General features: G+C 38.3%; 2 protein-coding genes across 3 annotated transcripts; both read left to right on the forward strand.

Moving 5' to 3' along the window:
- The first annotated feature begins 474 nt into the window (after positions 1-474).
- LOC128513963 (C-C motif chemokine 20-like) lies at positions 475-5,167 on the forward strand. The gene is made up of 4 exons (XM_053487549.1): positions 475-612; positions 2,935-3,037; positions 3,125-3,202; positions 3,294-5,167. Exons 1-4 carry the CDS (start codon positions 534-536, stop codon positions 3,316-3,318), a joined length of 285 nt encoding a protein of 94 aa, XP_053343524.1. The 5' UTR covers positions 475-533; the 3' UTR covers positions 3,319-5,167.
- A 7,919-nt stretch (positions 5,168-13,086) lies between these two features.
- On the forward strand, positions 13,087-27,626 carry tfr1b (transferrin receptor 1b). 2 transcript variants are annotated; one of them, XM_053487537.1, is made up of 19 exons: positions 13,087-13,265; positions 16,932-16,983; positions 17,093-17,300; positions 17,578-17,794; positions 18,165-18,302; positions 18,385-18,466; positions 18,544-18,666; positions 18,758-18,835; positions 18,935-19,074; positions 19,255-19,418; positions 19,501-19,617; positions 19,838-19,923; positions 20,037-20,100; positions 20,316-20,383; positions 20,462-20,532; positions 20,818-20,932; positions 23,474-23,692; positions 23,809-23,973; positions 24,361-27,626. In XM_053487537.1, the coding sequence occupies exons 2-19, from the start codon at positions 16,936-16,938 to the stop codon at positions 24,601-24,603; spliced, it is 2,346 nt and encodes a 781-aa protein (XP_053343512.1). In that variant the 5' UTR covers positions 13,087-13,265; positions 16,932-16,935; the 3' UTR covers positions 24,604-27,626. The 2 variants fall into 2 exon arrangements, with proteins under 2 accessions (XP_053343512.1, XP_053343513.1); XM_053487538.1 differs by having other exon boundaries at positions 13,094-13,265; positions 20,818-20,908.
- The last annotated feature ends 218 nt before the right edge of the window (positions 27,627-27,844 follow it).

Consider the following 27,844-nt stretch of genomic DNA (forward strand, 5'->3'; position numbering starts at 1 on the left):
CATTTTGCACATGGCTGTGTGTTACGGCTGCAGTCGGACGTTGTGTGTGTAGGTTCAATAAGGGAGTCATGAAGAGCAGAAACGCTTACTGTAGTATGAGATGCTTCATCAGACGCTTGACTACACAACCAAAAAAACACCACACACCTCGAGGCACACCACTAATCACACACAATATCTGCATTCAGGCCAAGAAATGGTTTTAACTGATAAAGACTTCAAAGCTGGTCTGTTGGTCACTCCGGATAGGAGCGGAATGCAGTAATTGTAATGTTAGTGTTAATGTTTCTGGAAGACGGGATTACAGCAGCAGGAATGAGGAAATCTGGTCAAAGGTTTTCCCCTTTCACCTGTACATGGTCCTGGATTGGGACCAAGAAGAAGAAAATACTCACTCATGATCCACCATCATGTTACGTGAGCAGATAAGATTCACGCCTGAGAAAAGAATGGGCTGTGACAGACACACACACACACACACACACACACACGCTGTCACACGCACAAGCAAATGGTAAGACGAGTAGAGCATCATGGCCAGGCTTAAGAGTCCCACTGGGACGTTTCTGTTCATCCTCATCCTCAGTGCCTTCATCATGGACACAGAGACAGGTGAGTAAAGAAATATTTCACTTTTATTATCTGTTTTTTAAACTAAAAATAGAACAAAAGTGTACAATATAAAGTTCACTGTTTCTCCTGATGTAGAAGTACAGTACACATACACTAGAAGCTTAAAAGTCAACAGGTTGATTTGATGTTCTTCAGCTCCTCGCTGCAATCAGCTCCCGTATCCTCGAAGCAAAGCGCATGTAGAAGCATGATTCCAGCTCCTCGTCCTGTCGCGTGTGATCTCTAATGAAATGTCTCCAGAGATGTTATGACAACTCACAAAGCGTGAAAGGAAGTTACGTTTAGTTACGCTTAACATGTAGCTCACAGACCACGGATTAGTGCGGTAATTAAAAAATAGTGATCATTTTGGCTCCTACATGTTTAGTAAAAAATAAAAATATCTGATCAGCCATGCCCACGAGATGAATGACTACAAGCGAAAGAATGTACTTTGTGGTTTTCATGCTGCTGTTAGGAAATTAGAGTGAACGCTCAACTGTAGTAAAACAGGATTTTAGTAATCCAAGCGAATAAAAGCAAGCAACCGACGAGGTGGAGGTGCAAACGGTGTAACATGCAGAATGAGGAATAAAAGTGTAGACACACACACACACACACACACACACACAGCAGCAGGAGAGACAGATACTGTTCTATTGATCCTGAAGGAAAATCCATCAGCAATAGAGACAGTAACACAAAGACAGTTTGTAGATGTGATTGATGTATACACAGTGTTATGTGAGAACTGACCAGAAGTTACTAGTGCAATGTTAAAAAAAAAAAAAAAACTACAAGATATATGAAAAACATATAAATAAAGCTTAGGAAGGATAAATAAAAGTAAAAAAGCAAGCAATAGAAACCAAAAATGTAGAAAGAGAAGAGACACAGGTGGAGCTACCAGGTTTTGTGATCAGATGGACAGATCAGGACAGTGATAGACAGATCAGGATGTTGATGGACAGATCAGGACGTTGATGGACAGATCAGCACAATGATAGACAGATCAGGACGTTGATGGACAGATCAGGACGTTGATGGACAGATCAGGACGTGTGCTCCATGTGTCTGTGGGAATGAGCATCTGTAATTTGTGTAGCAGAGAGAGTGAGTGAGAGTGAGTCTGGGTATGTAAGATCTCACCTGTGTGTGTGTGTGTGTGTGTGTGTGTGTGTGTGTGTGTGTGTGTGTGTGTGTGGGTTGACATAATAACTGGTATGCATGTAAGCTGAACTCTTTATCTGCATAGTTGCCCGTAGGCAAACCGCATAGTTAAAATTTCAAATATAAATGTGTGTTAACAATTCTTTTTTTATTCTTATAAAAATATTAATGGACATTTTATAACTTTGTAAATCACATGACCCCAATTTATTATTTCTTCCACTTAAAAGTTGTGATTTTTAATTTGCACGGCTGATGACTGACGGTCCTGTAGAGAATCACCCGAGGATTCTGCATTAAAAGTCTTTTTATTTTAAAGACTTGGTTTTTATTTACAAATCCTCCTCTTTTTAATTCACTGATGGTCCGAAGAGAATCGTGTTTTGAGTCACATGTAAATGTTCTTCACTTTAATTTATCTGGATAAACATGCAGGAGGTCAGGATTATCAGTGCTGACCTGGTGAGGTGGATAAACGTGGGATTGGGGCGCGAATAGTTTTGCATATAAATGAGTTAATGCAGATTTCTCTTTGTCTCGACTCCAGGTAAAGGAACATTCTTACAGAATTAAAACGTTTACTATCTTTCAGAGAACATCTGTTTCAGACAATTTAATGTTCAATCTTAATGTTTAATGTTTAACAGTTTTCACCACTGGAATGTAGATGTTTGACAGAAAACTGCACACTTCACTCTTTAAAATTTATTTTAGTACACTCTTAAGTTTATTTATTTCACAAAACACACAAATATTCGATTCTTTCACTTTTATTATCTTATTACCGGGACCTGTGATAAAATTGTTCTGAGAAAACCTTCTACCTTGATGGTGTCCAAGCTCTAGTGGAGCTCTGTGATAAGTGCATTAGTGTATCAGGGGATTATAGAGAGGAATACAGGGAGTGTTTACTCTCAGAACTGTGTGTTCTGTTATTCCGTACAATATTTGACTTGAACGCCACTCATAGATATAATGTGTTAACACTACCAGTGAAATCACCTAAAACTTCTGAGAATCAGATGATGATAATTAAACCTCCAGTTAACAGGGTTAGCGTTAATCTGATGTCCCGTATCAATATGGTACGAGTCGCTGAATGTTATGTTGCTGATTACTGAGTCGTGGTGTCTTTGCGGGAACATCTCACAGCACGCTGCTGCCTTTCCTACACACGGAGGCCTGTACGATGTGGCTTGCTGAAAGGTTACTACATCCAGGAAATCACCGGGAGCTGCGACATCAGAGCCATAATGTGAGTCTCCACAAACAGTGTCTTACTTCAATTAAAAAAAGGTTTAAGCCCCGGTTTTATGGTGATGATTTGTGTGTTTTGCTGCAGTTTTAAGACAAAGGACGGGAAATCCATCTGCGCCAATCCCAGAATGGAGTGGACTCACAAGAGGATCAACTGCCTCTGGTAAGCAACACTGTGGTGGGGACTTTATTTTAAGGAATAATTTAAACTTTTTATTTAAAAACTATTTCTATTTAAAACTCTTCCTTTCCAGGGAAAAGGCTGGAAAGATGGACTGAGAGTGACATCTTGTTCCAGGAGACAGAAGAACACTCGGAACGATTTAAATGTCAATCTTTATTATTATAAATCTAAATTTCAAGGCTGTCCTGGACTTCTGAAGCGCTCATGTTCACTTCAGCTAACGGTTTCCTACGTTACCCACAATGCCGTGCTGAAAGTGGTGCAGTGGGATTCAGCACATGTTTTATATTAACTTAAGATGATGTGATGAAGTGATGCAGCGGCGCTTTAGTGATTTACTCTCTCACCTGCTCACTCGGCTAAAACACCTGAGCTCCCAAAACCTGAACCTTCATCACTCCATCACTCTGTCGCTGAGCAGATGAGCCCGGTCTCTGAAACATATACTGTAGCTGCAAAGCATTCTGGGAATCAATGTCTTAAAAACTCCTACACTGGATTTGTCATTAAGATGATGATGATGATGATGATGATGATGAACTACCTTGCTAGGAGATCAAATCTGCAGAAAGCGTAACTGTTTTGAGATTTTTTTCTATCCTGTTAAACTCCAGTGTAACTGAGCTAGTGGTAGGAATAAGAATTACAGTAATAGCATTAATAATGACAACACTGCCCCCTTGTGACATCAGAGCAACAATACACTCTCACAGAAATAACAACAACAAACATTTCGATATAAAGACCTTTAATCTGGTGTAGTGGTTAGCACTGTCGCCTCGCACCTTCAGGGTCTGGGTTCGATTGTCACCTTGCGTTTGTGTGCATCAAGTCTGTATGTTCTCCCCGTGCATGATGGGTTTCCTCCAGGAAATGGATACCCCATGATGGGTTTCCTCCAGGTACCCCACCTCGTGCCCTAAGACTCCTGGGATAGGCTACAGAATATTAGGATATTCTGGACCCTGTCCAGAGGAAACAGCGGGACAGACAATGAGATGATGGTTTTATACACTGAATGAAAACTGATCCCTAGTTTATCTGAAAGCTAAATTCTAAACAACACCTGCTCAAGGAGATATCCTGGTGATCTCCAGCTCTCACTGCCACTCGATCTGTCTCAGATCTTCCCTTTATCGTATATATAACCTGTGCATATCCTTAGAGAGATGACTATGTAAAGTGGATTTTTCTAAATATAAGTAACTCACGCAATCAAGCTAACATGAAGCTAACTTAAAACAGAAACAGTGTGTAAATGTGTTGTATGTATTAAAGATTTTTAAAGTGATATCTGCTCTGGACACCGACGGTGAACCCGGAGCACGAGTGTAACGCAAGTCATCGAGGACAAATTCCACAGCCATTGTACCTTGGAAAAATGTCAATCTGATTTTGGCAGCCATTCACTATTTTGCACAACACTGTGGAAATATTTCTTCCAGGAAGAGAACCGAGTTAAATTTGTACTAAATACACTTTATGACTTTGAAACAGCAGCTCGATGTGGCTCAGTGGGACTGCAGAATGTTCATGTGAGTCTCAGGTGAACTTTGGAATGTGCGCAGAATGAAGGTTGTGGATCTTGGCCCGGATACTTTCATTGTTCTGGGTGAAAAACTTCACACTCGGTATGCAGAGCAGGAAAACTTATAACGACCAAGATCTACTGTACTGTACAGTACTTATATGCATCTGAATTTTGATGTAAGACAGATTAAAAGAAAACTGAAATATCCTTTTAAATGATGTATACAGTAACCAGAGGTGGTAAATAACACATTGAATACGTTGTTACCTTATTTGAGGTTTTTTTTTAGTGTATCTGTACTTTACTTGGGTGTTTTTCATATGTGATAATTTTTACTTCTACTCAGGACATTTTTAATGAAAAACCTGTACTTTTACTCCTTACATTTAAAATAGAGATTTATTACTTTTTCAGATGATGTTCACATGTGCATTGATTTTTTTTTTTTATCTAAAGATAAGCGCTCTCGCTGTCTCTCACACTATACACTGACCTGAGGTATCTTAAACAGCCTCATTTGGTAAAGTAAGATTAGAGGTGATCTCGCAAACTAGATGTGTTTCCTGCCAATAACATGTTTTTATAAAAGTTTGTAATGTATAATTTTTGATGCGTCCTTTAACCTTGCTTGCAGTTTGCCCATGTTTAATTGCGTAGACTACTTGCAATATTCAGAGAAGGAATTAAAGCATCTATCTAGTTTAACTATCAGATTAATTAAAGATGCTAACAAAGCTGCTGGTCGTCATGGCACTCCTTTCAACCAGCTGCAATTTGTGTGCTTCTGGTTTTTCATTTGCTTTTGTAAAACAAAAAACAAAGCTGATTTCTCTAGGTTCATTTTATTTTATTTTTTTAATTTCAGGACATTTTTCCAGACATTCCGGCGCTGGCTGTTAACTTAAAAAGTCTTTTTTAAGTTAATCAATCATTTATTTTTAGCATCTAAAAAAAGCCACCGCTCCCTTAAATAAAATGGAAGCAGGCAATCATTTAATAAAACATTTTAAATAAGTTTTAAATAGATGTACATTTTATCTCTTTTAATACAGTTTATGAACTGTGAAAGCATCAGAACACAGCTAGTGAACTGAACAATTATGTATTCGTTATGAATTTATGCTTTTGTTCTCAGAAAAAAAATACAAACATTTAAAAATTTCTAAAAAAAAAACAGATCTCTACTTGGCTTGCACGTTCATTTATCAACAGCATCAACGTTATCTGTGTTTAAAATTCTTTCAAATGCTGTTTATCAGTAACTCGGTTGATAAGATATCCAGAAAAAGCAGTGTGTTTGTGGAATATTCCTAATACTTTTTGTAAGTTTAAAAGTACATACTTAATGCTTGTACTATATAGTACTTCTGCTTGTGTCTGTTTACTTCTGCCACCTCTGATAATAACATACAGAACGAGAAAGAAAGAACTAAATAAACATATTTCATAACTTAGTTACAGCAGATGTAAGTCGATTTTAGTAATCTTACTGTTGTGTTTAGCAAATTCCTTTTCTGATTGTGATAAGATAACAAAAGCATGAACACAATTTTGTGATTACAGCAGGAGGAACAAGGAAATGTTTATTAAAACCTGTCATGACTACTCATCACTCTTCACATACATCAGTGAGCCTCAGGAGCCCATAACCCCGGGGCAGGACATTTAATCCTGTCTTATTTCTTTATGTTGACCCTGAAACATGTGAAAACTACAGATGCAACATTTCTTAAACAGACTCGCACACAATTAGTACTTATCAGAGCAGTGTTCATTAAGGAATTCTCAATAAATAATAATGTTTAAAAAACCTCTGGAAACCTATGGACAAATATTTGCACAACCTCCACAAGCTTAAAGCTCTCGTTCCAGAGACGAGTTCATAAGGTGAAATTTCGTATTGTGAAACTCATTGTTCCATAGGAAATAATGTAAATGCAAATAATCCGTTCCAGCCACCCAAAAATATTACCAATATTACCAATTTCAAATTACAAATATTACCAATATTACACTTTGATCATATTTTTGCATATAAAAAATCTAAATACTGTCACAACTCAGCGAGACAGCGAGAATTTCGCCCCGTCTTAAATTCAGATGGACACCGTCAAGCTGAAAGCCTTCATAGACTGGCCTGCCCCAACAACACATAAGGAGCTTTAGCGCTTCCTGGGTTTGCTAATTTCTACAGGCGGTTCATTCGCGACTAAAGCTTGGTGCCCGCCCCACTTATCTCCTGACTTCATCCAAGACCTCGTTCGTTTTGTCAGAACAAGCTGCCAGGGCCTTTCTAGACTTTCTAGACCTTCTAGCCTTTCACCTCCGCTCCTATCCTTCTCCATTGCCTAACCCTTGCCTTCAGTTTGTGGTCGAAGTAGACACCTCAGATTCAGGAGTTGGGGCAGCCTTATCTTAAGGTCTCCCAAAGAAATTAAACTGCACCCCTGTTGTTACTTCTCCCACCGACTCTCATCTGCAGAGAGAAACTATGACATTGGCGACCAGGAACTACTGGCAGCAGTGTCTTGCTTGTGTGCCCCAGACTTCCCTTGATAATTTGTCCTGTGTAATCTCGTCCGTTGCTGACCCCTGCTTACTCTTTGAATTTTCCTCTTGTCTTTGCCCCTGGTTATCATGCCTGCATTTCCTGTGTACTGCACTGCATAGGGTCTATGGGAGTCACGTGTCAAAAGAACGAACGACTCGGGACTTGAAGACTTATTGCTGAGAATCGTTCAATACTGTCTCCTGTATATAACATACGGAAACCAAAAAAAATTATCTAAACCTGCTTCGCTTGGCTCTCCACCATTGACAAAAGTTTTGAACGGCTTAATGGCTTTTACACACAAATTAGCCGGTGTTCAGTTCGGCTCAGTACGTTCGTTTGTATGCCGAAAATGCTTTGTGTGCTGAGGCAAAATTTTTTTCTGTGAGATTTCAATTTTTGAGGTGAAAATTCATCAGGCGGGGTGATTGTATGCCGACGTACCACTTTGGCTTCTTATTATTTAGAACCCGAAAAAAAATTCACATCTTTTCTTCTTAATCTGGTAATTGTTTAAAACATTTTTACAATGTTGATTTGTTCCAAATTCCTATAAATAATTTCTTCATGCTGAGTTTATAGTATTGTTATATATCCCTATGTCAGATACAACAGGAATGCTGCAAAAGACATTTCTTCTACTGATTTTGATTGGATCACTGACAAAAAATTGGATAAAAATTGGAAAAAAGATATGACAATGTAGCTATGTAAATGTAATAAATTCTTCATTGAGGGATAATCTCTTCATATACAGTATTAATTACTATGAAGTTTTAGTGTCGCTTTTATTTCCTGTCAAAAAGAAATCTATTATAAACACACTTTTAACACAACTTTTACTTTGGAGCATTCAGCCATGGAGCGCGTGCCACCCTGAACGTGCACGGGGCGCCGAGCTCGCGCGCAGTGCAGATTGAGCAGTGGTGCAGATCGGGTTGCGGCGCTGCGGCTTGATCTGTTGTGCGCGTGCGCTGTGTGGATTTAATCGAGTAATTCTGATAAAGCGCTCGTTCCTAAAAAGGGAATTGTAATAAAAATTATCTTTAAATACTTAAAAACGATTATTTTGTAATAAAAAAAATTTATTCCAGTATGTTGTTTCACAAAGTAAAATCTGAAGAGGTTCCTCATGGTGACGTTTTGAGTAAGGAGACGTTTATGTAACATTTAAAAAGCACCCATGGTCCTTTCCATGTTTCGCAATACAGTTACAGTACAAACTTTCTTTAAATATTTATAGAGAGAATCTCTTGATAGCTGCTATAATGCAAGGTGAGAAATTTACTCAATCAGATAAATTCAAGTTCAGCTAAAAAGAAGGGTGAAATCGAAACAGTAGATCAAGTTTTGTCTTAAAACGACTCCAGTGTGTTAAAATTCACTTACAGTATACCACTTCAGCGCTGTTATTTCAGGGGTAAAAATGTGAACTAATCCCAGTAACTGAATTATGACTATATATATATAAAGATATCATTGAAAGAGCGAGTTCTGACCAACGTACAGACAAAACATTTCTTTTTTATATATAGATTTACAGAAGCAATGTTCAGTATCATGTCATGGTCCTTTGCATGGGGAAGTGTTCAGGACAGAGTTCGAGCATTTCCTGTTTCCTAATACAAGTTACAAACTTCCTTTAAATTATTTAGAGATAGAGAATCTGTTAATAGCTGTTATAATGCAAGGTGAGAAATTTACTCAATAAGGTACGTTCAAATTTAGATTTTCTTGGTCACATACACTGTATGATCTGCTTCGAAAAGCTAATATACCTGCGAACCTAAAGAAAAAAGGTTTCTCTTTAAAACATAAATTATATTAAAGAGTACAATTTAATAATAAGAATAAAAAATATAGTATTCAAGTCAAGTCAGCTTTTATTGTCATTTCAACAATATACAGTTCAGTACTCAGTGATACGGAACAACGTTTATCCAGGACCGAGGTGTACATACATGCAACAACATAAAATAACAACACACTTTACCAGTTTTTACAATAGAAGTGTACATTATGAGCTATTAAAGTGTATAAATTATCCAAGATAAATTAGACTGAATCGACACAGAGGTGTCGTGATAACATTGTATGTGGTGGACCCAGGTGATTTCCAGCCCTAATTATTTTATTATACAGTACTGTGCAAAAGTCTTGAACCCCTTCTCATTTTTTCATATTAGGTTAAGTTAAATTATGTGGATTATATCAAAGAAATGGGAAAACCTTGCACTTCCAGGCTTCCAGATTGGATTCCCTGACAGGTTCGATTCTCACCTCTGTGTGCATGGGGTTCGCATGTTCTCCCTGTGCTTAGTGGGTTTACCTCCCTCTTTATTCCCTCCCACAATCCAAAGATTTTGATGACTTACCCCACGGTGCCCACAAATTTCCCACAGTGTGTGAGGCCCCCAGGATCCTGTATACAGGATAATAAAGTGGTGTAGACTATGAGTGAGAGAGAGTGGAGGAACAAATGTTTTGGCTTAACAAAAAAAAAGCATTCCTTTAAAACTGCTCAGGTACAGGGACTGGAGTAAAAAAAAAACAGAACTGCATAACAGTTGCTTTAACTTACTAGCAGTTGACCTTGGGGACTCTCCTAATCTGGTGCTTTTAGATTTTAGTGCTGTGTTTGATATTGTGTATTACAATAGTCTTATTCACCTTCTCCTGAGGCATTGTGCTTCAGCTCTGAACAGGCTCAGATACTATCTAACTAACAGGACCTCTTTAGTCAGCGTAGCTGGACTCCCATCCTCTGGGGTACAACATTCCTTTCCCTCTTTATGTGATTCCTTTGGGGTCCATCATAAACAATCATGGTATTTCCTTTCATTGTATTGCTGATGACACAGATTTATTTTCTTTTATTTAGATGACATCAAAGCTTGGGGCAGCCTTAAACGTTCTTAATGTAAATAAAAGTAAAGCTAAAATCATGACTTTTGGACATGCCAACTCTGTGGGCTCTCATGAAAGTGACATTTGCACTTCTGCACATGTAATCCCTGTATAAGGATTTTTTGACGCATGATTTTAAATTAGACCAACAGGGTTAGGGGTTACATCCTCACACACCCTCCAGGACACTTAGATCGTCTGAACAGATGCTTGTGGTTGTTCCAACGTCCAGAGCTGAAAAAAGATTGTGCATTTGCAGTTATACTGTATCACCTACACTGTGGAACCAACATTAGAGACGTTTAAGAGACACATTTTTGTGGTGCATTTTGATGTATTGCACATTTTATTTCCACCTGTTTTAAATATTGTACAACATTTTGGTCAACTTTTCTTGGTTTTACATGTGTTTAAATTCATTTAAAGTTACTTGTGTCACTGAAATATACAGTACGCTTCAAATTAATTCAGAACAATCCATTATTTATTGAATTGATTGATTGGGTGATTAAGCAAATTGTTTGTCCAACCCTTACTACTATTTGCAGGATTGTGTTTTCCAGTGTTTGTCTGGTTATTTAATTACAAAATATACCTAGCATATAATCGCTCTAATTTCATTTAACAAATACATTTACACTGATATACTGACAAGCCTCTTTAAGCGTTGTGACCACACTGTTAATAAACAGAGTCACACAGCACTGGCATAAATATTACAAAGTAAAGAACAGTTACAGGTTTGTGCATGTGCATACATTCTTTTGTGCTGTTTGTACAAACTGTTTTAAGAAATGCATTAACAGTTTTGCAAATGTTGAGAAACGCTGCACAGTGACCGCTGCAGCTGCATTGCACATGGACGTGTGGTTCACTGTGTGCATGAACAGCTCGCCCAGGAGACGCAGATCAGGTAACCACAGTTCAATCAGTCCACCGATAAGAGTCGACTCTTTCAGCTCACAAACACTCAGGGTGGATTTTTTTTCCCCATCCATGACTTAGATAAATTATTGTCCTGATTTTATAAACTGCAGATGACATTGTTTAATAAAGTCACACTTTTATTAAGAGACTCAAACAATATGCAGGGAATTTTACTAGATGTGTTCCAGTAACATGTGCACTGACACAAACACTTACCCTTCCTTAGAACTGTTATACACACACACACACACACACACACACCTCAAATCAGGTGTAGAAACCCTCAGTGAATAGAACTGATAACTGAAAAATGAACAACAACGAGGTGCTGATTAGTGCCTCTCTCTCTCTCTCACACACACACACACACACACACACTATGTCTCTCTGTCTCTTACATACAGAACTTCTTCTTCTTCTTTTTGTCTCAGAGCTTATCTCTTGGGGTTTCTCAGACGTTCTCCAGTTTCGTGAGTGTCCTTCCTTCCTTTGTTTGTTCAGGGAGACTCTCCTTCCTACCGCGCCAGCCCACTCCCAGGTCTTTGTTCGACTCTGGAGGTCTTCTTCTCTAAACTTGCTTTTTGAGTCCTAGCCCCAATTCAAGGCCCTTCGGCTCGGTTACAACCTTACATACATCAGTTTTAGAGAGGAACAGATGAGTGTGATAAAGGAAGCATAAGTGCACAAGTGGGCGATTTACAATAAGTGGTAGAATAAGGTTATGGGTAATAAGGGTTATGTACAGGAGGTGCAGTAGGTATCAAAAAGAGGCTATATAAAGTAATATATAATACTAAAGGCTTATCTGCGGCTCCGCCCAGGTGCTACCAGTACCTGTAAATGGAGTGCGCGGTCAACCCGCTGCCACTCCTCACGCTGCTTCAATGCTTCGGCAGACACTATTATTACCTCATAGTATGACATAATCACCTATTGATGGTGTTGTTTACTGGTACATTCGATGACACTGTGTATCGTTACTCAGTGAGGGACGTCCGCTACACCAGGGTGTACATACAAATACTGTATCCTATATGGACAAAAGTCCAAACCTACAATGACATATGTAAGAAAATAGTGTACACACATTTCAATATGGAGTCTGTCCCCCATTTGCAGCTATAACATCTCCCACTCTTCTTGAAAGTCTGTCCTTCAAAGATGTTCCCATTCATTCTGTAGAGCATTTATGAGATCAGACGCTGATGTTGGACGAGAAGGCCTGGCTCACAATCTCGTAAAACAACCCCCATTAAGATTGCCATTCACTGGTGATAGGGGGTCACATACAAGCCAAACATCAAAAGAACCAGTCGTTAAAAAGATGCAAGTCATAGAGAGACCCAGGGACAGACGCACGAAATGCAGTTGCATTTTCTGGTTAAACAAATAGGTTCCAGCAGACATGTGCTGTTCGGATGTATGTTTGTCTGGGTACAGGCTATAGAAGTGCAGACGTACCACATAAGGAGTCAGAACACACAAATTGGGGGTTGTTTTATAGGCATAGAAACATTCTCACCCCATTATAATACATTGCACATTTGTGCAGTGATAAAGATATACCAAGAAGATAACATGTTGAACAGGATACACATGTGTACATACACAGAGCTCTGTATAGTACAACATGTACAGAATAAATATGGGTAAAATGTACAGTAGTGCAGCGATAACATAACTTACGGGTGGGGCAAAGATGCAGAGTGGAAAAAGCAGAAAAAAAGTAGAAGAAAATAAAAATAAAAGTTATGGAAAAGACAAAAGAGAGACAAGAAAAATGTTGAATAAATAGGAAAAAAATTAAGAGTGAAAAGGATTAAAAACAAAAGAAACGGGAAAGAAAAACATAAAAAGGAATAGAGAAGAGAAGAGAAAGTACAGGAGTGTGAATGTAAGCATTCTGAAGCAATTCTAAAGAAAAAGAAACATGTTTTATAATTGCTTTCGCAACAACATTCATGCCAATAAAGCTCTTCTCAACTGAACTCAACTGAGTCGACTCCCAAAGATCCGATTCGTTCTTAAATGACTCCTGACTCGCGGATCCAGCTCATTCAGAACCCGCGTGGCCGCGCGTGAGCCCAGCGTCTCTCCCACGTTTCCAGAGAGTTCCACGTTAAAAGGTGAGAAACTCAGAGTTACAGAGATCATTAATGTCTCATGGATTAAAAACCTCCCGCTGTTACCCGAGCGGCAGCTTTTCAGGCATTTTAGAGCAGTTAATTCATTCAGTGCAGCTGCTAAGCTATGCTAAGCTAATTTGTCAGTAAGCAGCTAGCATGTCGGAGTGTAACCGGATCTGTGTGGCAGAAATCTGTGTCTGGACTTTAGTTAACAGTGTGAGTGTTCCAGTCGGCTGAGAATACGAGTTATAGCTAATTATAAATTAGCTGAACTAACATGCTGTTGTTAAATAAATCTAAATAAGGCTAAAATCTGTCTCTCTTGTTTTAATACATGAATTAATAATAATAATAATAATTAATAGCGTTCACTTGGACGGTGTCATTGTTTTTCTTCTTCTTAATTTTTTTTTTATTTTATTGTCCTTATTGTTCCGTTAAACGACCTTTATGTAATTAAACCCGGAAGTGTGTCGCGCGCGCTCGCTGTACAGGGCGGAAGTAAAAAAAAAAAAAAAAAATATATATATATATATATATATATATATATATAATGTGTGTGTATGTGTATATGTATAATTTAATATTAACATAAATAATTATAATAAAATTAAGTAATTGTTAATATAAATATTATAATATATAAATATTATTCTTATGCTATTATTGGCATAACTAAACTTTATGATTTTATATTTCTGTAAATGGTGGTTTAAAATTTTTGCCACTTTTGATAACCTGTAATTAATTATATGCTAAATTTCTATTATAATTTTTATCTTTTTAAAACATATATAAATAACAAGACAAACAATAATCATAAAAATAATCAGATCACGTACCAGTGAGACAGAGCACCTTTTTTTCCCCCTGCACTCTGGAGGCGTGTTAATGTCAAATAATCTGGTTATCTATTGCTTTAAACTTTAAATCTTAGATTAGAACAGATACTAAAGTTTGTAGTTTGGTCTAAAGCTCCAGCATTTATATAGTGAATTCTGAGTTGTGTAATAGAGTGGACTGGCACACCACTTGGCGCCACACTCTCTACATGTGTTTTTTTTTTTTTTTTTTTGTGCCAGGTGGGTCGTGAGGTGATGTGTGTGTTTGTGTGTGTTTTCGTCACATAATGTTGTAAGCATAATGTTGTGCTTAGCCTGGCGCCTCAGTCTTATCTCTTATTTCTTGCATGATTGATGTTACTCTGAACCACTGTTATTAAAATAATATAAATATTAATTAAATAATATTATTAGTAATAACAGTATAATAATAATAATGATAATAATAATAATATTATTATAATGTCAGTATTCGCGTATGGTTTGAACTCATGAGCCCAAGTTTGTGTAACGTGGTGACCCTGGTGCCACACTCAGTCTGGCGCCACGCTCTTACCGTCACATTTCGTGCCAGGAGGGTCTTGATGCAGGCCGGTGGTGGGTTGCGGCGGGGGGGATAGATGTTGTGCTCAGGCTGGCGCCTCACTCTTATCTCTTATCGATTAACTATTAGGTGGTGGTGTGTTGTTGCCGTTACTCTGAATCAGCAACATCTTCACCCTGTCTTCTTATTAATATTATAATATTAGTTTATATATATATATATATATATATATATATATATATATAGATTCCTTGGTATAAACTGTATTTAAATAATTTACAACTAGCTCTGAATTGCAGCATTATTATTTATTTTATTATTATCAGCCTATAGCATACAAGCTCAGATTATGTAACGATTTAACCCTGCCGTCACACTCGACCCGGCGTCTCGCTCTTATCTCATATCTTTTCGTGTGATTTGGGAAATTCTGAGCTTTTGGGAATTGTGTTTTGTGTATTCATTATAGTACATAAAGGATGACGATGTAGAAACATCATGCAAAGAATGTTTTTTTTTTTTCCTCGAAACCTGAGCCAAACTCATGTCCCACTTCATAAATTAAATGCCGTCATGTAATAAATGTTTGTGTGTGAACACTTGAGCAAGTCATCAAAATAATTAAACAAGTTATTAACGAGGTTGAGTGTATAAGCTGCAGCTGTTGCACTCAAGGAAGTGGCAGTTAAAGTTTTGCTGCCTGTTCCTCCTCTTGTGTGGCGTTGTCGGGAATCAGTGATCAGATTACTCATCCTTTAAACCTCTCTCTTCTTTCAATTTTCTGCCCTTTTGAGGTTTTTAGGTTTTGAAATCCGGAACAGGAAATTCTTGTTGAAATGCAGTCAGTTACAAGTCCTGCCTGTAGGTCACATGACTTCCTTTCTGATAGCGTGTGTCTATCTATCTTGGGTATATACTGTGTGTGTGTGTGTGTGTGTGTGTATATGTGTATATATATATATATATATATATATATATATATATATATATATATATATAAAAATTACACAGTACTGTGCAAATATCTTTGACACCATATTATATGCTGTATCAATTTTATTGAGCTTTCACTCTAAATATTAACTATTTTATTGTTTTTTATTGCTCTCTATAGAAGTTTATTTTATGCAGAAATGTTTTCAAAAGCATCTTTTGATTATGCCATATTTTATAATGTGCCCAAGAATTTTGCACCGTAATATAAGTAAAACATTTATTAGGTTTTGGAGAATGAGTTTTTTGGTAACTTTGTCACACTCTCATCTTTCTATTTTTATGTAAATCCCAGGAGCGTACATTAGGTTTTTTGTTTCCATCTAAAAACTGGTCTGTCTTGTACTTGTATATAATTTATATTTTTTTATAAATGTATTTTTAAATTATATATGGAAATACTGAATGATCTTGTACATAATTAGGCAGACATGATGAACAAAATTGCCTAAGACTTTTGCACAGTACTGTGTATGTCGGTGTGTGTGTATATATTACACGCACGCGCACATACTGCATTACAGTGAAGTTCTTTACTATTCATCACCACACTTATGAACATGTCATGTTTTACAACTATAAACAATTCTTAAACGTATAGTCATTTATTTTAATTTTTTCTTAAACAAATCTGATCCCGAGTCACTTTTTTATTTGCTATTGTTTATTAAAGTAATAATTTGTGTATATTTTCTCAATTCATGAATTGTATTTTTAAATTAATGTCAAATTTAATCGAATTAAATCGAATTAAATTTGTCACATACACAACTGTGCACCGGAGAGAGAGTAGAATAGAAGGATTTCACTGCAAAAACAAAAAGAAAAAAATCCCTAGAGACTACAATTAAACTAAAGATAGAATTTCCACTTTTAAATATAATTTAATAAGGTTGGAATATAAAATGTGCGGAATAAAATAGAATTAAAATGAAAATAAATATATATAAATTACATGGTTATCTAAATGCGTGAACTGAGACTGTTTATTTTACCTTTTAATCTTGTACTTAACTTTTACAATCTTTTTTTTTTAGGTGTAAGAAAAAAAATCTGGAAGTTGATCTCATTCCTAATTTATTGATTTTTGTGTTTTACTGGCACTAAATCAGCTATTTGTTTTTTCTTAATAATTTATTTGGATCGATAAGTTCTTGCCCTTGAACCCCGATTTTGATGTGCGTGTGTGTATATAACGACAGTAGAGAAGAGGCTGACTCTCATACACACAGACACAACCCTTGTTGCTCGACTACGCTTTGAATCCATTTTGTTTTTCTTTTCCAGATCCATGATGGCGGGATGCATTAATCAAACCAACGTGAAGTTTTCGAACATCGTAAGTGCCTCTGTTCTGACAGGAGGCAATTTGGTTCAAATTAAAATGTAATTTTATGTGTTTGTGTGATTTTTATATGAATTGTTGATTTTGTGTGTGTGTGAGCCAGTTCCGTAAGGGACCCGGGGCGTACAGGGACCTGACCCAGGATCAGGATCAAATTGTGGACGGTCAGGAGATCTCGGTGGAGCTGAAGTCCTCCGGTGAGGCAGAAGAAGAAATGGGTGGATCTTTCGCTCAGAGACAGCAGAACTCTGACAGCAAGTGGAGCAATGTGGCGAAGATCGCCGTCGTCCTTTTGTTCTTCTTTATCGCTGGTGAGGCTCTGTGTGGTGCCGTGACCCGGTTCCTCAATTAGAAGATTCAAGATTCAAAGATTCAAATAACTTTATTAATCCCAGAGGGAAATTGCTTGGATTAGAAGGATATCTCTATATACATTTACTCTGTTCCTTATCGATGCACTTTAGTACGTCGAAAGTAGAGACGCACTTTAGAAAGTAGAGACAGACTGTATGGACACATTATGCATATTCATATTTTTTTTAAGCATGTCTCGCGCTCAGGCATTTTATTTTAAATGATGTGTTTCAGGGTACCTTATTGGTTACGTATCACACCGTAAGCCCGGGGTCTCTGTGCTGACGCCTGTGACGGTGAGCAGCACTACTGCCAACACTGAAGACGCTGATGAACAGCCGGAGACTGAACTGGACAACATTATCCCCACTGAGCGCTTTACAGACTGGAAGAGTGTCACAGGGGCGCTGAGAGAGCAGCTCACTACCACAGCCTTGGATAAAACCATCAGGTATTTTATTATTATTATTATTATCAATCTCAGTGTCAGTGTTGGTACATTTAATAAATTTGTCGGAAGGCATTTGTGGCAAAAAACAGATATATGGGGAAGCCACTAACGAGGTTATACAAAGATTCAAAGTAACACAACTGTACAGAGTGAACAAAATGACTCAAAGTAACACAAAGATTTATAGTAGCCACAATAATACAAAAGTATACAAAAAATATACAGTAACAAAAGGATATACGGGATACAGAAGAATATCCCAAAGGTTATATCAATCTTTATCTATTCTTGTTTTCTAAATTGAACCTCATAGACATTGTGTCACTTTGCACTTCACGTAACCGCTGCGTCTCCCGTCCTCTCTCTGCAGTGACTTTTCATCTGCGAACCATCAGGCTGGCAGTGATGGAGACCACAACTTGGGGAAGAAGATGCTGGAGAAGTTCCAGAGTCTGGGCATGGACACGTGGATGGACGTGCACTACGTTAAACTGCAGGTGCCAACCAAGTGAGTATGGCTCTCTGTAGTTTTATTTTAGGTGTGTGTGTTTGTGAAATTATCGCTCATGTGGCATCTTGTTTGTGTGTAGGGAGAACAGCGTGTCAATCGGGTCGGAGACAGTCGCAAACCCGAAAGGATATTTAGCTTATAGCGCAGCAGGAACCAAACAGGTGGGTGCCAAAACTTACTATTCCTGAAGTTGGTGTTTTTCTTCTTCTTATGTAACTCGTTCCTGATGTTCTCGCAGGGAGTGGTGGTGTATGCTAACTACGGCCAAAAGGAAGATCTGGAGATCCTTCAGCGTGAGGGATTGAACCTGACCGGGAGCATCGCTCTGCTGAGGGCTGGGCAGATCAGCCTGGCGCAGAAGGTACCTCAGATCTCTTAAACACACCTGTCAAAGCTCAGGTCCTCCACCACTTCCTGCCTTTCCTCACCCGTTCTGTCTCATCGTCATTCAGGTTGCAAACGCTGCACGCTTCGGTCTCGCTGCGGTTCTAATTTACAGGGAGGACACCGATCAAGAGCTCTACGGCCAGGTAAGTGTCCAGGTGATCTCTCACCGCCTGCACGTGATCTCCTCACGCCCTTTTTTTCCCCTCGTCGTTTATTTAATTTCTGCTGGTCTATAAATCTAGGTTCACCTCGGAACTGGAGATCCATACACTCCTGGGTTTCCTTCTTTCAACCACACCCAGTTCCCTCCTTCTAAATCCTCCGGTCTGCCTGAGATTCTGGCGCAAACCATCACCCTGGAAACGGCTCGCAAAATCTATCAGTAAGTTTCATCACTAAGGTCTTAATAAAAAAAACAGGGCATTTAGTAAAACGGTAAAACCGCCTATGCGTTGGGGAGAATGCATAGCCCCAGAGAGGGTGCCAAAAGTTCTGAATATTAAACCCTACATGAACTGCTTGTTCGCTTGATGTTTAATGCTAACTCCCTCCTAAATGACAGGCAGATGAAAGGAAAGGACGCACCCGAAAATTTCAAAGGAACCCTGCAAGGTGTGAGATACACACTGGGAGGACAGACGAACGTCAGCGTGACGGTTAATAACGTCCTCATTGACACCAAGATTTATAACGTGTTCGGAATCATTAAAGGCTTCATGGATCCAGGTGAGGAGTTGGAACGCGCTCCTGTATGCCACGCCCACGAGCGTGTCGGTATTGAGTGTAAACTCGGTGTGTGTTTCTGCAGATCGATACGTGGTGCTCGGCGCGCAGAGAGACTCGTTCGGCCCCGGATTCGCCAAGTCCACCGTGGGCACGTCGCTGCTGGTGGAGCTTGCCAGGGCCATAACCGCCATGGTGAAAGGTAAAGAGAGTCAGGGCCGAGTCTGGGTGGGAGTGGAATGGTAACGAAATCAGATCAGTGATTACAGAGATTGCACGTTTAAACAAGCAAACATAAAAACAATTAGGGGAGGGGCTAATCTGCTGTGAAGCGAGTGGGAGGGGCTAATCTGCTGTGAAGCGAGTGGGAGGGGCTAATCTGCTGTACAGTGGGTGCTTATTGGTCTTATTGCTTCCTGCAGATGGGTTTAAGCCGAGGAGGAGCATGGTGTTTGCCAGCTGGAGCGGTGGAGATTTCGGCAGCATCGGTTCTACAGAGTGGCTTGAGGTGAGTATGAGCACAGACTTTCTAAAAATGCAGTCCAGAGTGTAAAACGGATTGTAAGCGCTCGGCTCACACACGACAGCAGTAACACACTCCACGTTGTTTCTCTTCCTCAGGGGTACCTCTCCTCCCTCAACCTCAGGGCCTTTAGCTACATCAGTCTGGACTCCACTGTGTCCGGTATGCTCCAGCTCAGATAGAGACACACACACCCATACACACACACCGCACACGCTCTCTGATAGTGTTGAACAGACTTGCTATTTCAGGGCCAAACTTAGTAAGTTAAACAGGAAGTCCCTCCTGTTTGCGTGCGTGCATGCTTAAGCTGATTCTTTTTTTTTTTCTTCTGTGTGTGTGTGTGTGTGTGTGTGTGTGTGTGTGTGCATGCGCAGGTAAAAATAACTTCAAAGCCTCCTCTAGTCCATTGTTACAGAATCTCCTAAAGAAGACAATAAATGAGGTGAGTATTTAATTTTCCTGTTTAAGTATTGGCACTCCTCCCTGCAGGTCTCTAACTTGTGTCCAATCTTTTGTAAAGCTGTCGTTTATTTCGGAGACACAGCGCACCATTACTCAGGATTTTGGTCGATCAGACTGGGACAAAGTAGTGTGAGTACACACTCCTGACCTCCTCTTCATTCAAAGTGTTTAGTCACTTCAAACATGTAATTTAATCCGTGTCATTTTTAATATTTGTATTATTTTTAACAATACATAAAAAGTAACTAAAATGAATAAGTACAGTTAGTTGATTTGTAATAAGACTTGAAAAGATAGTTACAAATCCCTCTAAAATGTTTTATATATATGATTTTGACCCTTTAAATATTTCTTTATAACAAAATAAACCTCAGTAATTTAAGTTTTTTTTTGTTCTGACTGTCCCTCTTTCAGGCTGCAGCCCATGAGGATGGAGGACGGAGCGTATCCTTTCCTGGCCTTCTCCGGAATTCCGTCAGTTTCTTTCCGTTTCGTATCAGACAGCGTGAGTTCGTCTCCCTCATTATTGGTAAAACTAATTGAAGTATCACTAATATCATTTATAATATTCATTTGTGTCACTTTTATTTCTGCTATGCCTTTATTATTTAGTGCTTTTTTTACTTGGTGCAGTGTATAACTTGCTTCTTACATTTTTCTTGAATAAATAACACATCATTTGCTGTTGGTGAAAATTAATCAACAATACTCGCAACATAATTTGTTAAATATTAAAAACATGTTAAACATTGATCTGTGTCTCACAATTGCACTGGAAAATTAATATAGGAAACCAGTTTTAAAATGTGTTTAAAACTGAATTTATTGTGATAATGCTTCATAGTTAACATTTTTAAACCTGATTTTTTTTAAATATTTTTTTTATGCATGTACATTTGATTAAAAATGCATGTAACGAACCAAAGAGAAACTTGAAAAATCATTCCTCATTCTAATAATCTCACACGTCAAGAAATTGGAGATTAAGTTCTATTAATTTTTTTTATAATTAATTTAAAATTCCATGTAACGTATTGTTAAATGCAAAACTCGTAAACCTTGACCTTGAGACGTGGTGTACGGTTCACATGGCCTGGAGTGTTGCAATGTGATATTGTGAACATTTTAAAGATGGCGTGTAATAAACTACCACCCAGGAAAAGAATTCTATTTACTGAGTGACTTGTGTAAACTGGGTTACATGAATAATATAAATATTTAACTTCATATAAAGATAGATATATACAGTGGTGTGAAAAACTATTTGCCCCCTTCCTGATTTCTTATTCTTTTGCATGTTTGTCACACTTAAATGTTTCTGATCATCAAACACATTTAACTATTAGTCAAAGATAACACAAGTAAACACAAAATGCAGTTTTTAAATGATGGTTTTTATTATTTAGGGAGAAAAAAAATCCAAACTTACATGGCCCTGTGTGAAAAAGTAATTGCCCCCTGAACCTAATAACTGATTGGGCCACCCTTAGCAGCAATAACTGCAATCAAGTGTTTGCGATAACTTGCAACGAGTCTTTTACAGCGCTCTGGAGGAATTTTGGCCCACTCATCTTTGCAGTATTGTTGTAATTCAGCTTTATTTGAGGGTTTTCTAGCATGAACCGCCTTTTTAAGGTCATGCCACAATATCTCAATAGGATTCAGGTCAGGACTTTGACTGGGCCACTCCAAAGTCTTCATTTTGTTTTTCTTCAGCCATTCAGAGGTGGATTTGCTGGTGTGTTTTGGGTCATTGTCCTGCTGCAGCACCCAAGATCGCTTCAGCTTGAGTTGACGAACAGATGGCCGGACATTCTCCTTCAGGATTTTTTGGTAGACAGTAGAATTCATGGTTCCATCTATCACAGCAAGCCTTCCAGGTCCTGAAGCAGCAAAACAACCCCAGACCATCACACTACCACCCCCATATTTTACTGTTGGTATGGTGTTCTTTTTCTGAAATGCTGTGTTACTTTTACGCCAGATGTAACGGGACACGCACCTTCCAAAAAGTTAAACTTTTGTCTCGTCGGTCCACATAGTATTTTCCCCAAAGTCTTGGCAATCATTGAGATGTTTTTTAGCAAAATTGAGACGAGCCTTGATGTTCTTTTTGCTTAAGTGGTTTGCGCCTTGGAAATCTGCCATGCAGGCCGTTTTTGCCCAGTCTCTTTCTTTTGGTGGAGTCGTGAACACTGACCTTAATTGAGGCAAGTGAGGCCTGCAGTTCTTTAGATGTTGTCCTGGGGTCTTTTGTGGCCTCTCGGGTGAGTTGTCTCTGCGCTCTTGGGGTAATTTTGGTCGGCTGGCCACTCCTGGGAAGGTTCACCACTGTTCCATGTTTTTGCCATTTGTGGATGATGGCTCTCACTGTGGTTCGCTGGAGTCCCAAGGCTTTGGAAATGGCTTTATAACCTTTACCAGATGGATAGATCTCAATTACTTTTGTTCTCATTTTTTTCTGAATTTCTTTGGATCTTGGCATAATGTCTAGCTTTTGAGGTGCTTTTGGTCTATTTCTCTGTGTCAGGTAGCTCCTATTTAAGTAATTTTTTGATTGAAACAGGTGTGGCAGTAATCAGGCCTGGGGGTGACTACAGAAATTGAACTCAGGTGTGATAAACCACAGTTAAGTTATTTTTTAACAAGGGGGGGCAATTACTTTTTCACACAGGGCCATGTAGATTTGGAGTTTTTTTTCTCCCTTAACATAATCTTCATTTAAAAACTGCATTTTGTGTTTAATTATGTTATCTTTGACTAATAGTTAACGGTTTTTGATGAGCAGAAACATTTAAGTGTGACAAACATGCAAAAGAATAAGAAATCAGGAAGGGGGCAAATAGTTTTTCACACCACTGTGTATATATATATATATATATATATATATATATATATATATATATATATATATATATATTTTTTTTTTTTTTTTAATCTTGTATTTTACTAAATTGCTGCAGTGAAACACGTCATGTGATCCGATGCTGATGCATACAGTATACCGTAGTGTCATTTCCCTGTGTACAGTATCGTTAATCAGATTCGGATGTCCGTTTTGCTCCAACAGGCCTCAGACTATAAGTATTCTGGAACGCCTCTGGACATCAGAGAAAAGCTGAACGAGGCCACCGATGGAAAGCTCCTGGACGTCTGTGTGTCTGCGGCTCAGGTGGCGGGACAGATGGCGCTCCGGCTCGTCCACGATCACATCCTCAATCTGGATGTTAACGAGTACACGCGCATCATCAGGAAGAACGCAGTCCGGCTCCTGAAGGAGATCCACACCGTACGTTTGATTTTATTTATATATATTTTTTGTTTTTTTATCTTTACTCCTTATAAGATGTGTTTTTATCATGATGTGTGGAAGCTGTTCTTCACATGCTGTTTTTTTTCTTTCAGGTTGAAGCTCTAAGTCCTGACGCGTCCTCAGTGCTGAAACCATCGTGGCTCTCGTCCGCAATAGGCTCGTACTCCCGCGCCGTCTCTTCTCTGCAGAACGAAATTCGGAACAGTGATCTGGACGTCCCAGATACGTGCCGCAAAATCAACGACCGCATCATGAGGGTAAACCTGACCGCATACTCGCATGAAACTTTAGCACCTGTTAGCGGTTAGTTTAGCCTTGAACAAGAAATGCCACCAGACGTGCGCTCTTGTTAACTAGATTGCAAAAAAAGGTACATTTAATTCATATTTTGCTACCTGATTATTACTACATTAAATAATAAAGTGTTTAATGTACAGAAGCAGAACTAAAGACCTAAACTTTAAATAACCCTTTTAGATAATCGAGTATAACACTGAATATTTTATGATATCGATATATTGTATTGCACCCGACTCTAGCCGCCAGAACATCAACAGAAACAAATTATTACATTTCAGTAATGTATTTGTTTATAAACAGTGTTATAACACTGCTATAACTGCCGTATGTGTGTATCGTTGCAGGTGGAGCACAACCTTCTGTCTCCATACGTCTCCCCAAAAGACGTCCCGTTCCGTCACATCATCTTTGGCGCGGGTGATTACAGCGTCAGCGCTCTGCTCGAGCACCTCACCTCCCTCAGACAGAAGGCCGTGGGTTCCGACGCCGATCTGTTCCGTAACCAGTTCGCGCTGATCACCTGGACCATCCAGAGCTGCGCTAACGACCTAGCAGGAGACGTCTGGGCTCTGGACAACCTCATCTGATCCTCATCATCTGGTCCAAAAGCTGCTTAAAATGATCTCAGTAACGAATAAGTATTAAGTGAATGGAATAATAATCCAGATCTATGTGGTTAGCGTAGGTTTGGCTAGTAAACTAAGGGTTAATGTTGCGTGGAGGGTTAGTCGATAATCATTTAGTTCTGGGCGATGTGACACAATAAAAAATATATAAATTACTATAGTTTATAATCAGCGACTTTTTTAGAGCAGAAACACGACAATTATTTAGGCAGATTTTTGGTTCATCTACGAGTGTGAGTGAGATCTTAATCTTCTCTGTCCGGAAGGTTTTCACAACATTGTACGCAGGACGATAACGCCTCAGTCCCCTCCAGAGTAGGGTACATACACACTTCTCCCAGCGACACGTTTCATGCGCGTTTCAGTCCGCCCTTCTCAGCTGCCAGGTCACAGCAATGTCGTGCAAATTCTTGTTATATTAACTATGGCTGGATACTTTTCTGGACAGACCGTGTAGGTGTGTGTGGGAAGAGATATTGAATCGGAACCCTTTTTTTTCTTTTTAAAAAGCGTATTACAGTATGATATTTGGTGTCATGTCGCCCAGCCTTAATGTCCTGCATTGATTTCCGTTAATGAAACTCTTTACTTGATGAACCTGACTTTAAGTTTTAGTTGTTAAATAATCAGATAATCTAATAATCAGCAGGAATTCCTCATTTATAATAATAATAATAATAATAACGATAACAATTATATAAAGTTTATACATGATTATAAACTCTTCAGTAAGAATCCCCAGCTTGAAGCACATAGATGTGAACAGGTGCACTTATTTCTCAGGTTCTGACCCGGTGCGGTTCGATTTAATCCTCGACGGCTCAGAATTAAAACCTCATCAAAAATGTAATTCTGCTTTAATCGCTTGAAGTTCTAAATGAATTCCCTGATGGGGAGAAAAAGAAACACTGCTTTTGGATCATATGATTTATCATTTTGAACGGAAAGTAATGTGTGTTTGTCTGTCTCTATTTATTTATCAGTGACAGTGTTCACTATAAATGTTTTGTACTTTTTTTTTATTGTTATTATTATTTTTTTTTTTACATTATCGGAAGCAGTGCCTTCCATAATTGTGACGGTTATACTGTCAGTTTATAAAGCAGCATCTGCTCTGAGGAATACACGTTTCCAAACAAGCCGTCACCAGAAATAAGCCGGTGTTTGTCTTTCTCCGGACCGCTCAGGAACTCGACCACGTGTCACAAAGCTGCTGAGAAAATCAGAGTTAAACTGTAGACAGAAATTCTGTGATAAAATCTTTAAAAAAGAAATTTGACAAAAATGTCACTTTGTGGAAATTTTAACAGCGTGTGTATGTGTGCTGATATAAAATTTGACTTGATGAATTGTCATATTTTATAATAAATATAAAAATATATATATTGTCATTTTTATCCCTCAGCACCGGTCAGAGCAAAAAAAACATGGATTAATTTCCAATCACAGCAGCTCTGACTGACTGTTTAATTTTCACTAGACTAAATTTCCCCCTATACATATACTTTAAACATCTGTGTAATGCGTAAATCCCACAAGCATTAAACCGCTCGCTCTTGACACACCGCTCAAATGAAAATCCCTTACAAGACGCGCGATAATAAAAATTCCTCAGCGTCAGGAACAAACACTAATCGTTGGAATCGCGCTCTTGTATAAAAATAATCCACTTATTCAGTTATAAACAATCAGCACTCGCAGGTCAGCGGTTTCTGTGACTACGCTTGTATTTTTGGAACATGTTTCTCATTCTGAAACATTATCGGGAGCAGTGTCTTCCATAATGTATTGTGTGACGGTAGTTTTTGCCTACCGGTGTGTATTTATCGGGGGCAGTGTCCCTCATATTTCACTGTAGGGTGGAGTTTATTATCGGGAACAGTGTTTCCCATAGTTTTTTACATATTTATGTCGTGTTCTGTGTTTGTTTTTGTTTTTTTCCCCTCTGTTATGGATTGTTTGTGTTTGAAGAAATATTAGCGTTTCTCCTGAAGCACTTATTTAATTTACTCCTGAAGCAGTTATTGTAACAAAAAAAATTGCAATACAAAATAAATCAAATTGTCAGGTTAAAAAGGTAAAATTTGCTAAATGTTTTAAATTGTTCATTGTTTAGGACATTGTCGAGTGACCACCAGGAGAAATGTGTACACTTTCTTCTTTTCAAGACCTTTTAGTTTAAAAAGTGTGTCTCTGAAGTTTGCTTTCACACCTGTTAATCCGCGTGTTTGGTCTGAATCGGAGTGAAGTCGATCCTTTTGATTTGGTTTGGTTTCATACTGCACACCTTTAAACCTGAGATGTGTGTAGGACTTAAAATCTTTTTAAAAAATTATAATAATTAAGATGATTGGAACAAAAATCCCCTGAACAGGATCAGAAAATAATTTTAATCATTTAAATTAATTATTTGATAATTAAGTGTTTCATCAGAGCACTAACATACTTTTCAAACACATGGCTTATTAGATTCACTTTCTCACTGCACTAGCACTCGCGCTTGAAAACATGCTAAAAGCTGCAGATGTGAAAGCACACGCAATAGAGCACTTCTTCAGTTCAGTGGTGTGTGTGTGTGTGTGTAGAAGAAACCTAGAGGAAAAAATGGCTTGTAATTGGTTTATAAATTGTGGTTGTTTGCTCTTTTAGGCAGAATGAATACTCTTACTGAAACTTTCTCTCTCGCTCGCTTTCTGTCTTTTTGTCTAAACTTTTCTGAAGGCATGAACCAGCTCTTAAACAATACGATGTTACAATACAATGAGCTGTTCTATTCCCTCATTAAGTTTACACTCGTATTCCACAGGATCTTAAAGGAAAACACACTGCTGTAGGCTCAGTTTGTCTTTTGGGTTTAAACACTGTATGGTGATGGATCTATGTGGGGTTTTTTCTAGTTGGAAGTGTGTATGATTTGAAAATGGTTCAGTCTAATCTCTCTGAATGTATTTTTTTTCCGTCCAATAAACATCATCTTATGCTTAGTTTGGAATTCCTGCATCTTTTTTAAAAGTAATGTTATTAATTCTTTTGTTATTAATACTTTTTTTTTTTTTTTAATAATGTCTTCAAGAGTGACGTGACGGCCTTATTTATTGTGACACACTCCTACTACAAACACTAATGATAACTAATTTTTACATTTAGATTAATGTAAGTGTGATATCCCTTTATATTCCTAAATATTCAGTATAAAATATTT

This window comes from Clarias gariepinus, chromosome 26, assembly GCF_024256425.1.
Source record: "Clarias gariepinus isolate MV-2021 ecotype Netherlands chromosome 26, CGAR_prim_01v2, whole genome shotgun sequence".
NCBI lineage: Eukaryota > Metazoa > Chordata > Actinopteri > Siluriformes > Clariidae > Clarias > Clarias gariepinus.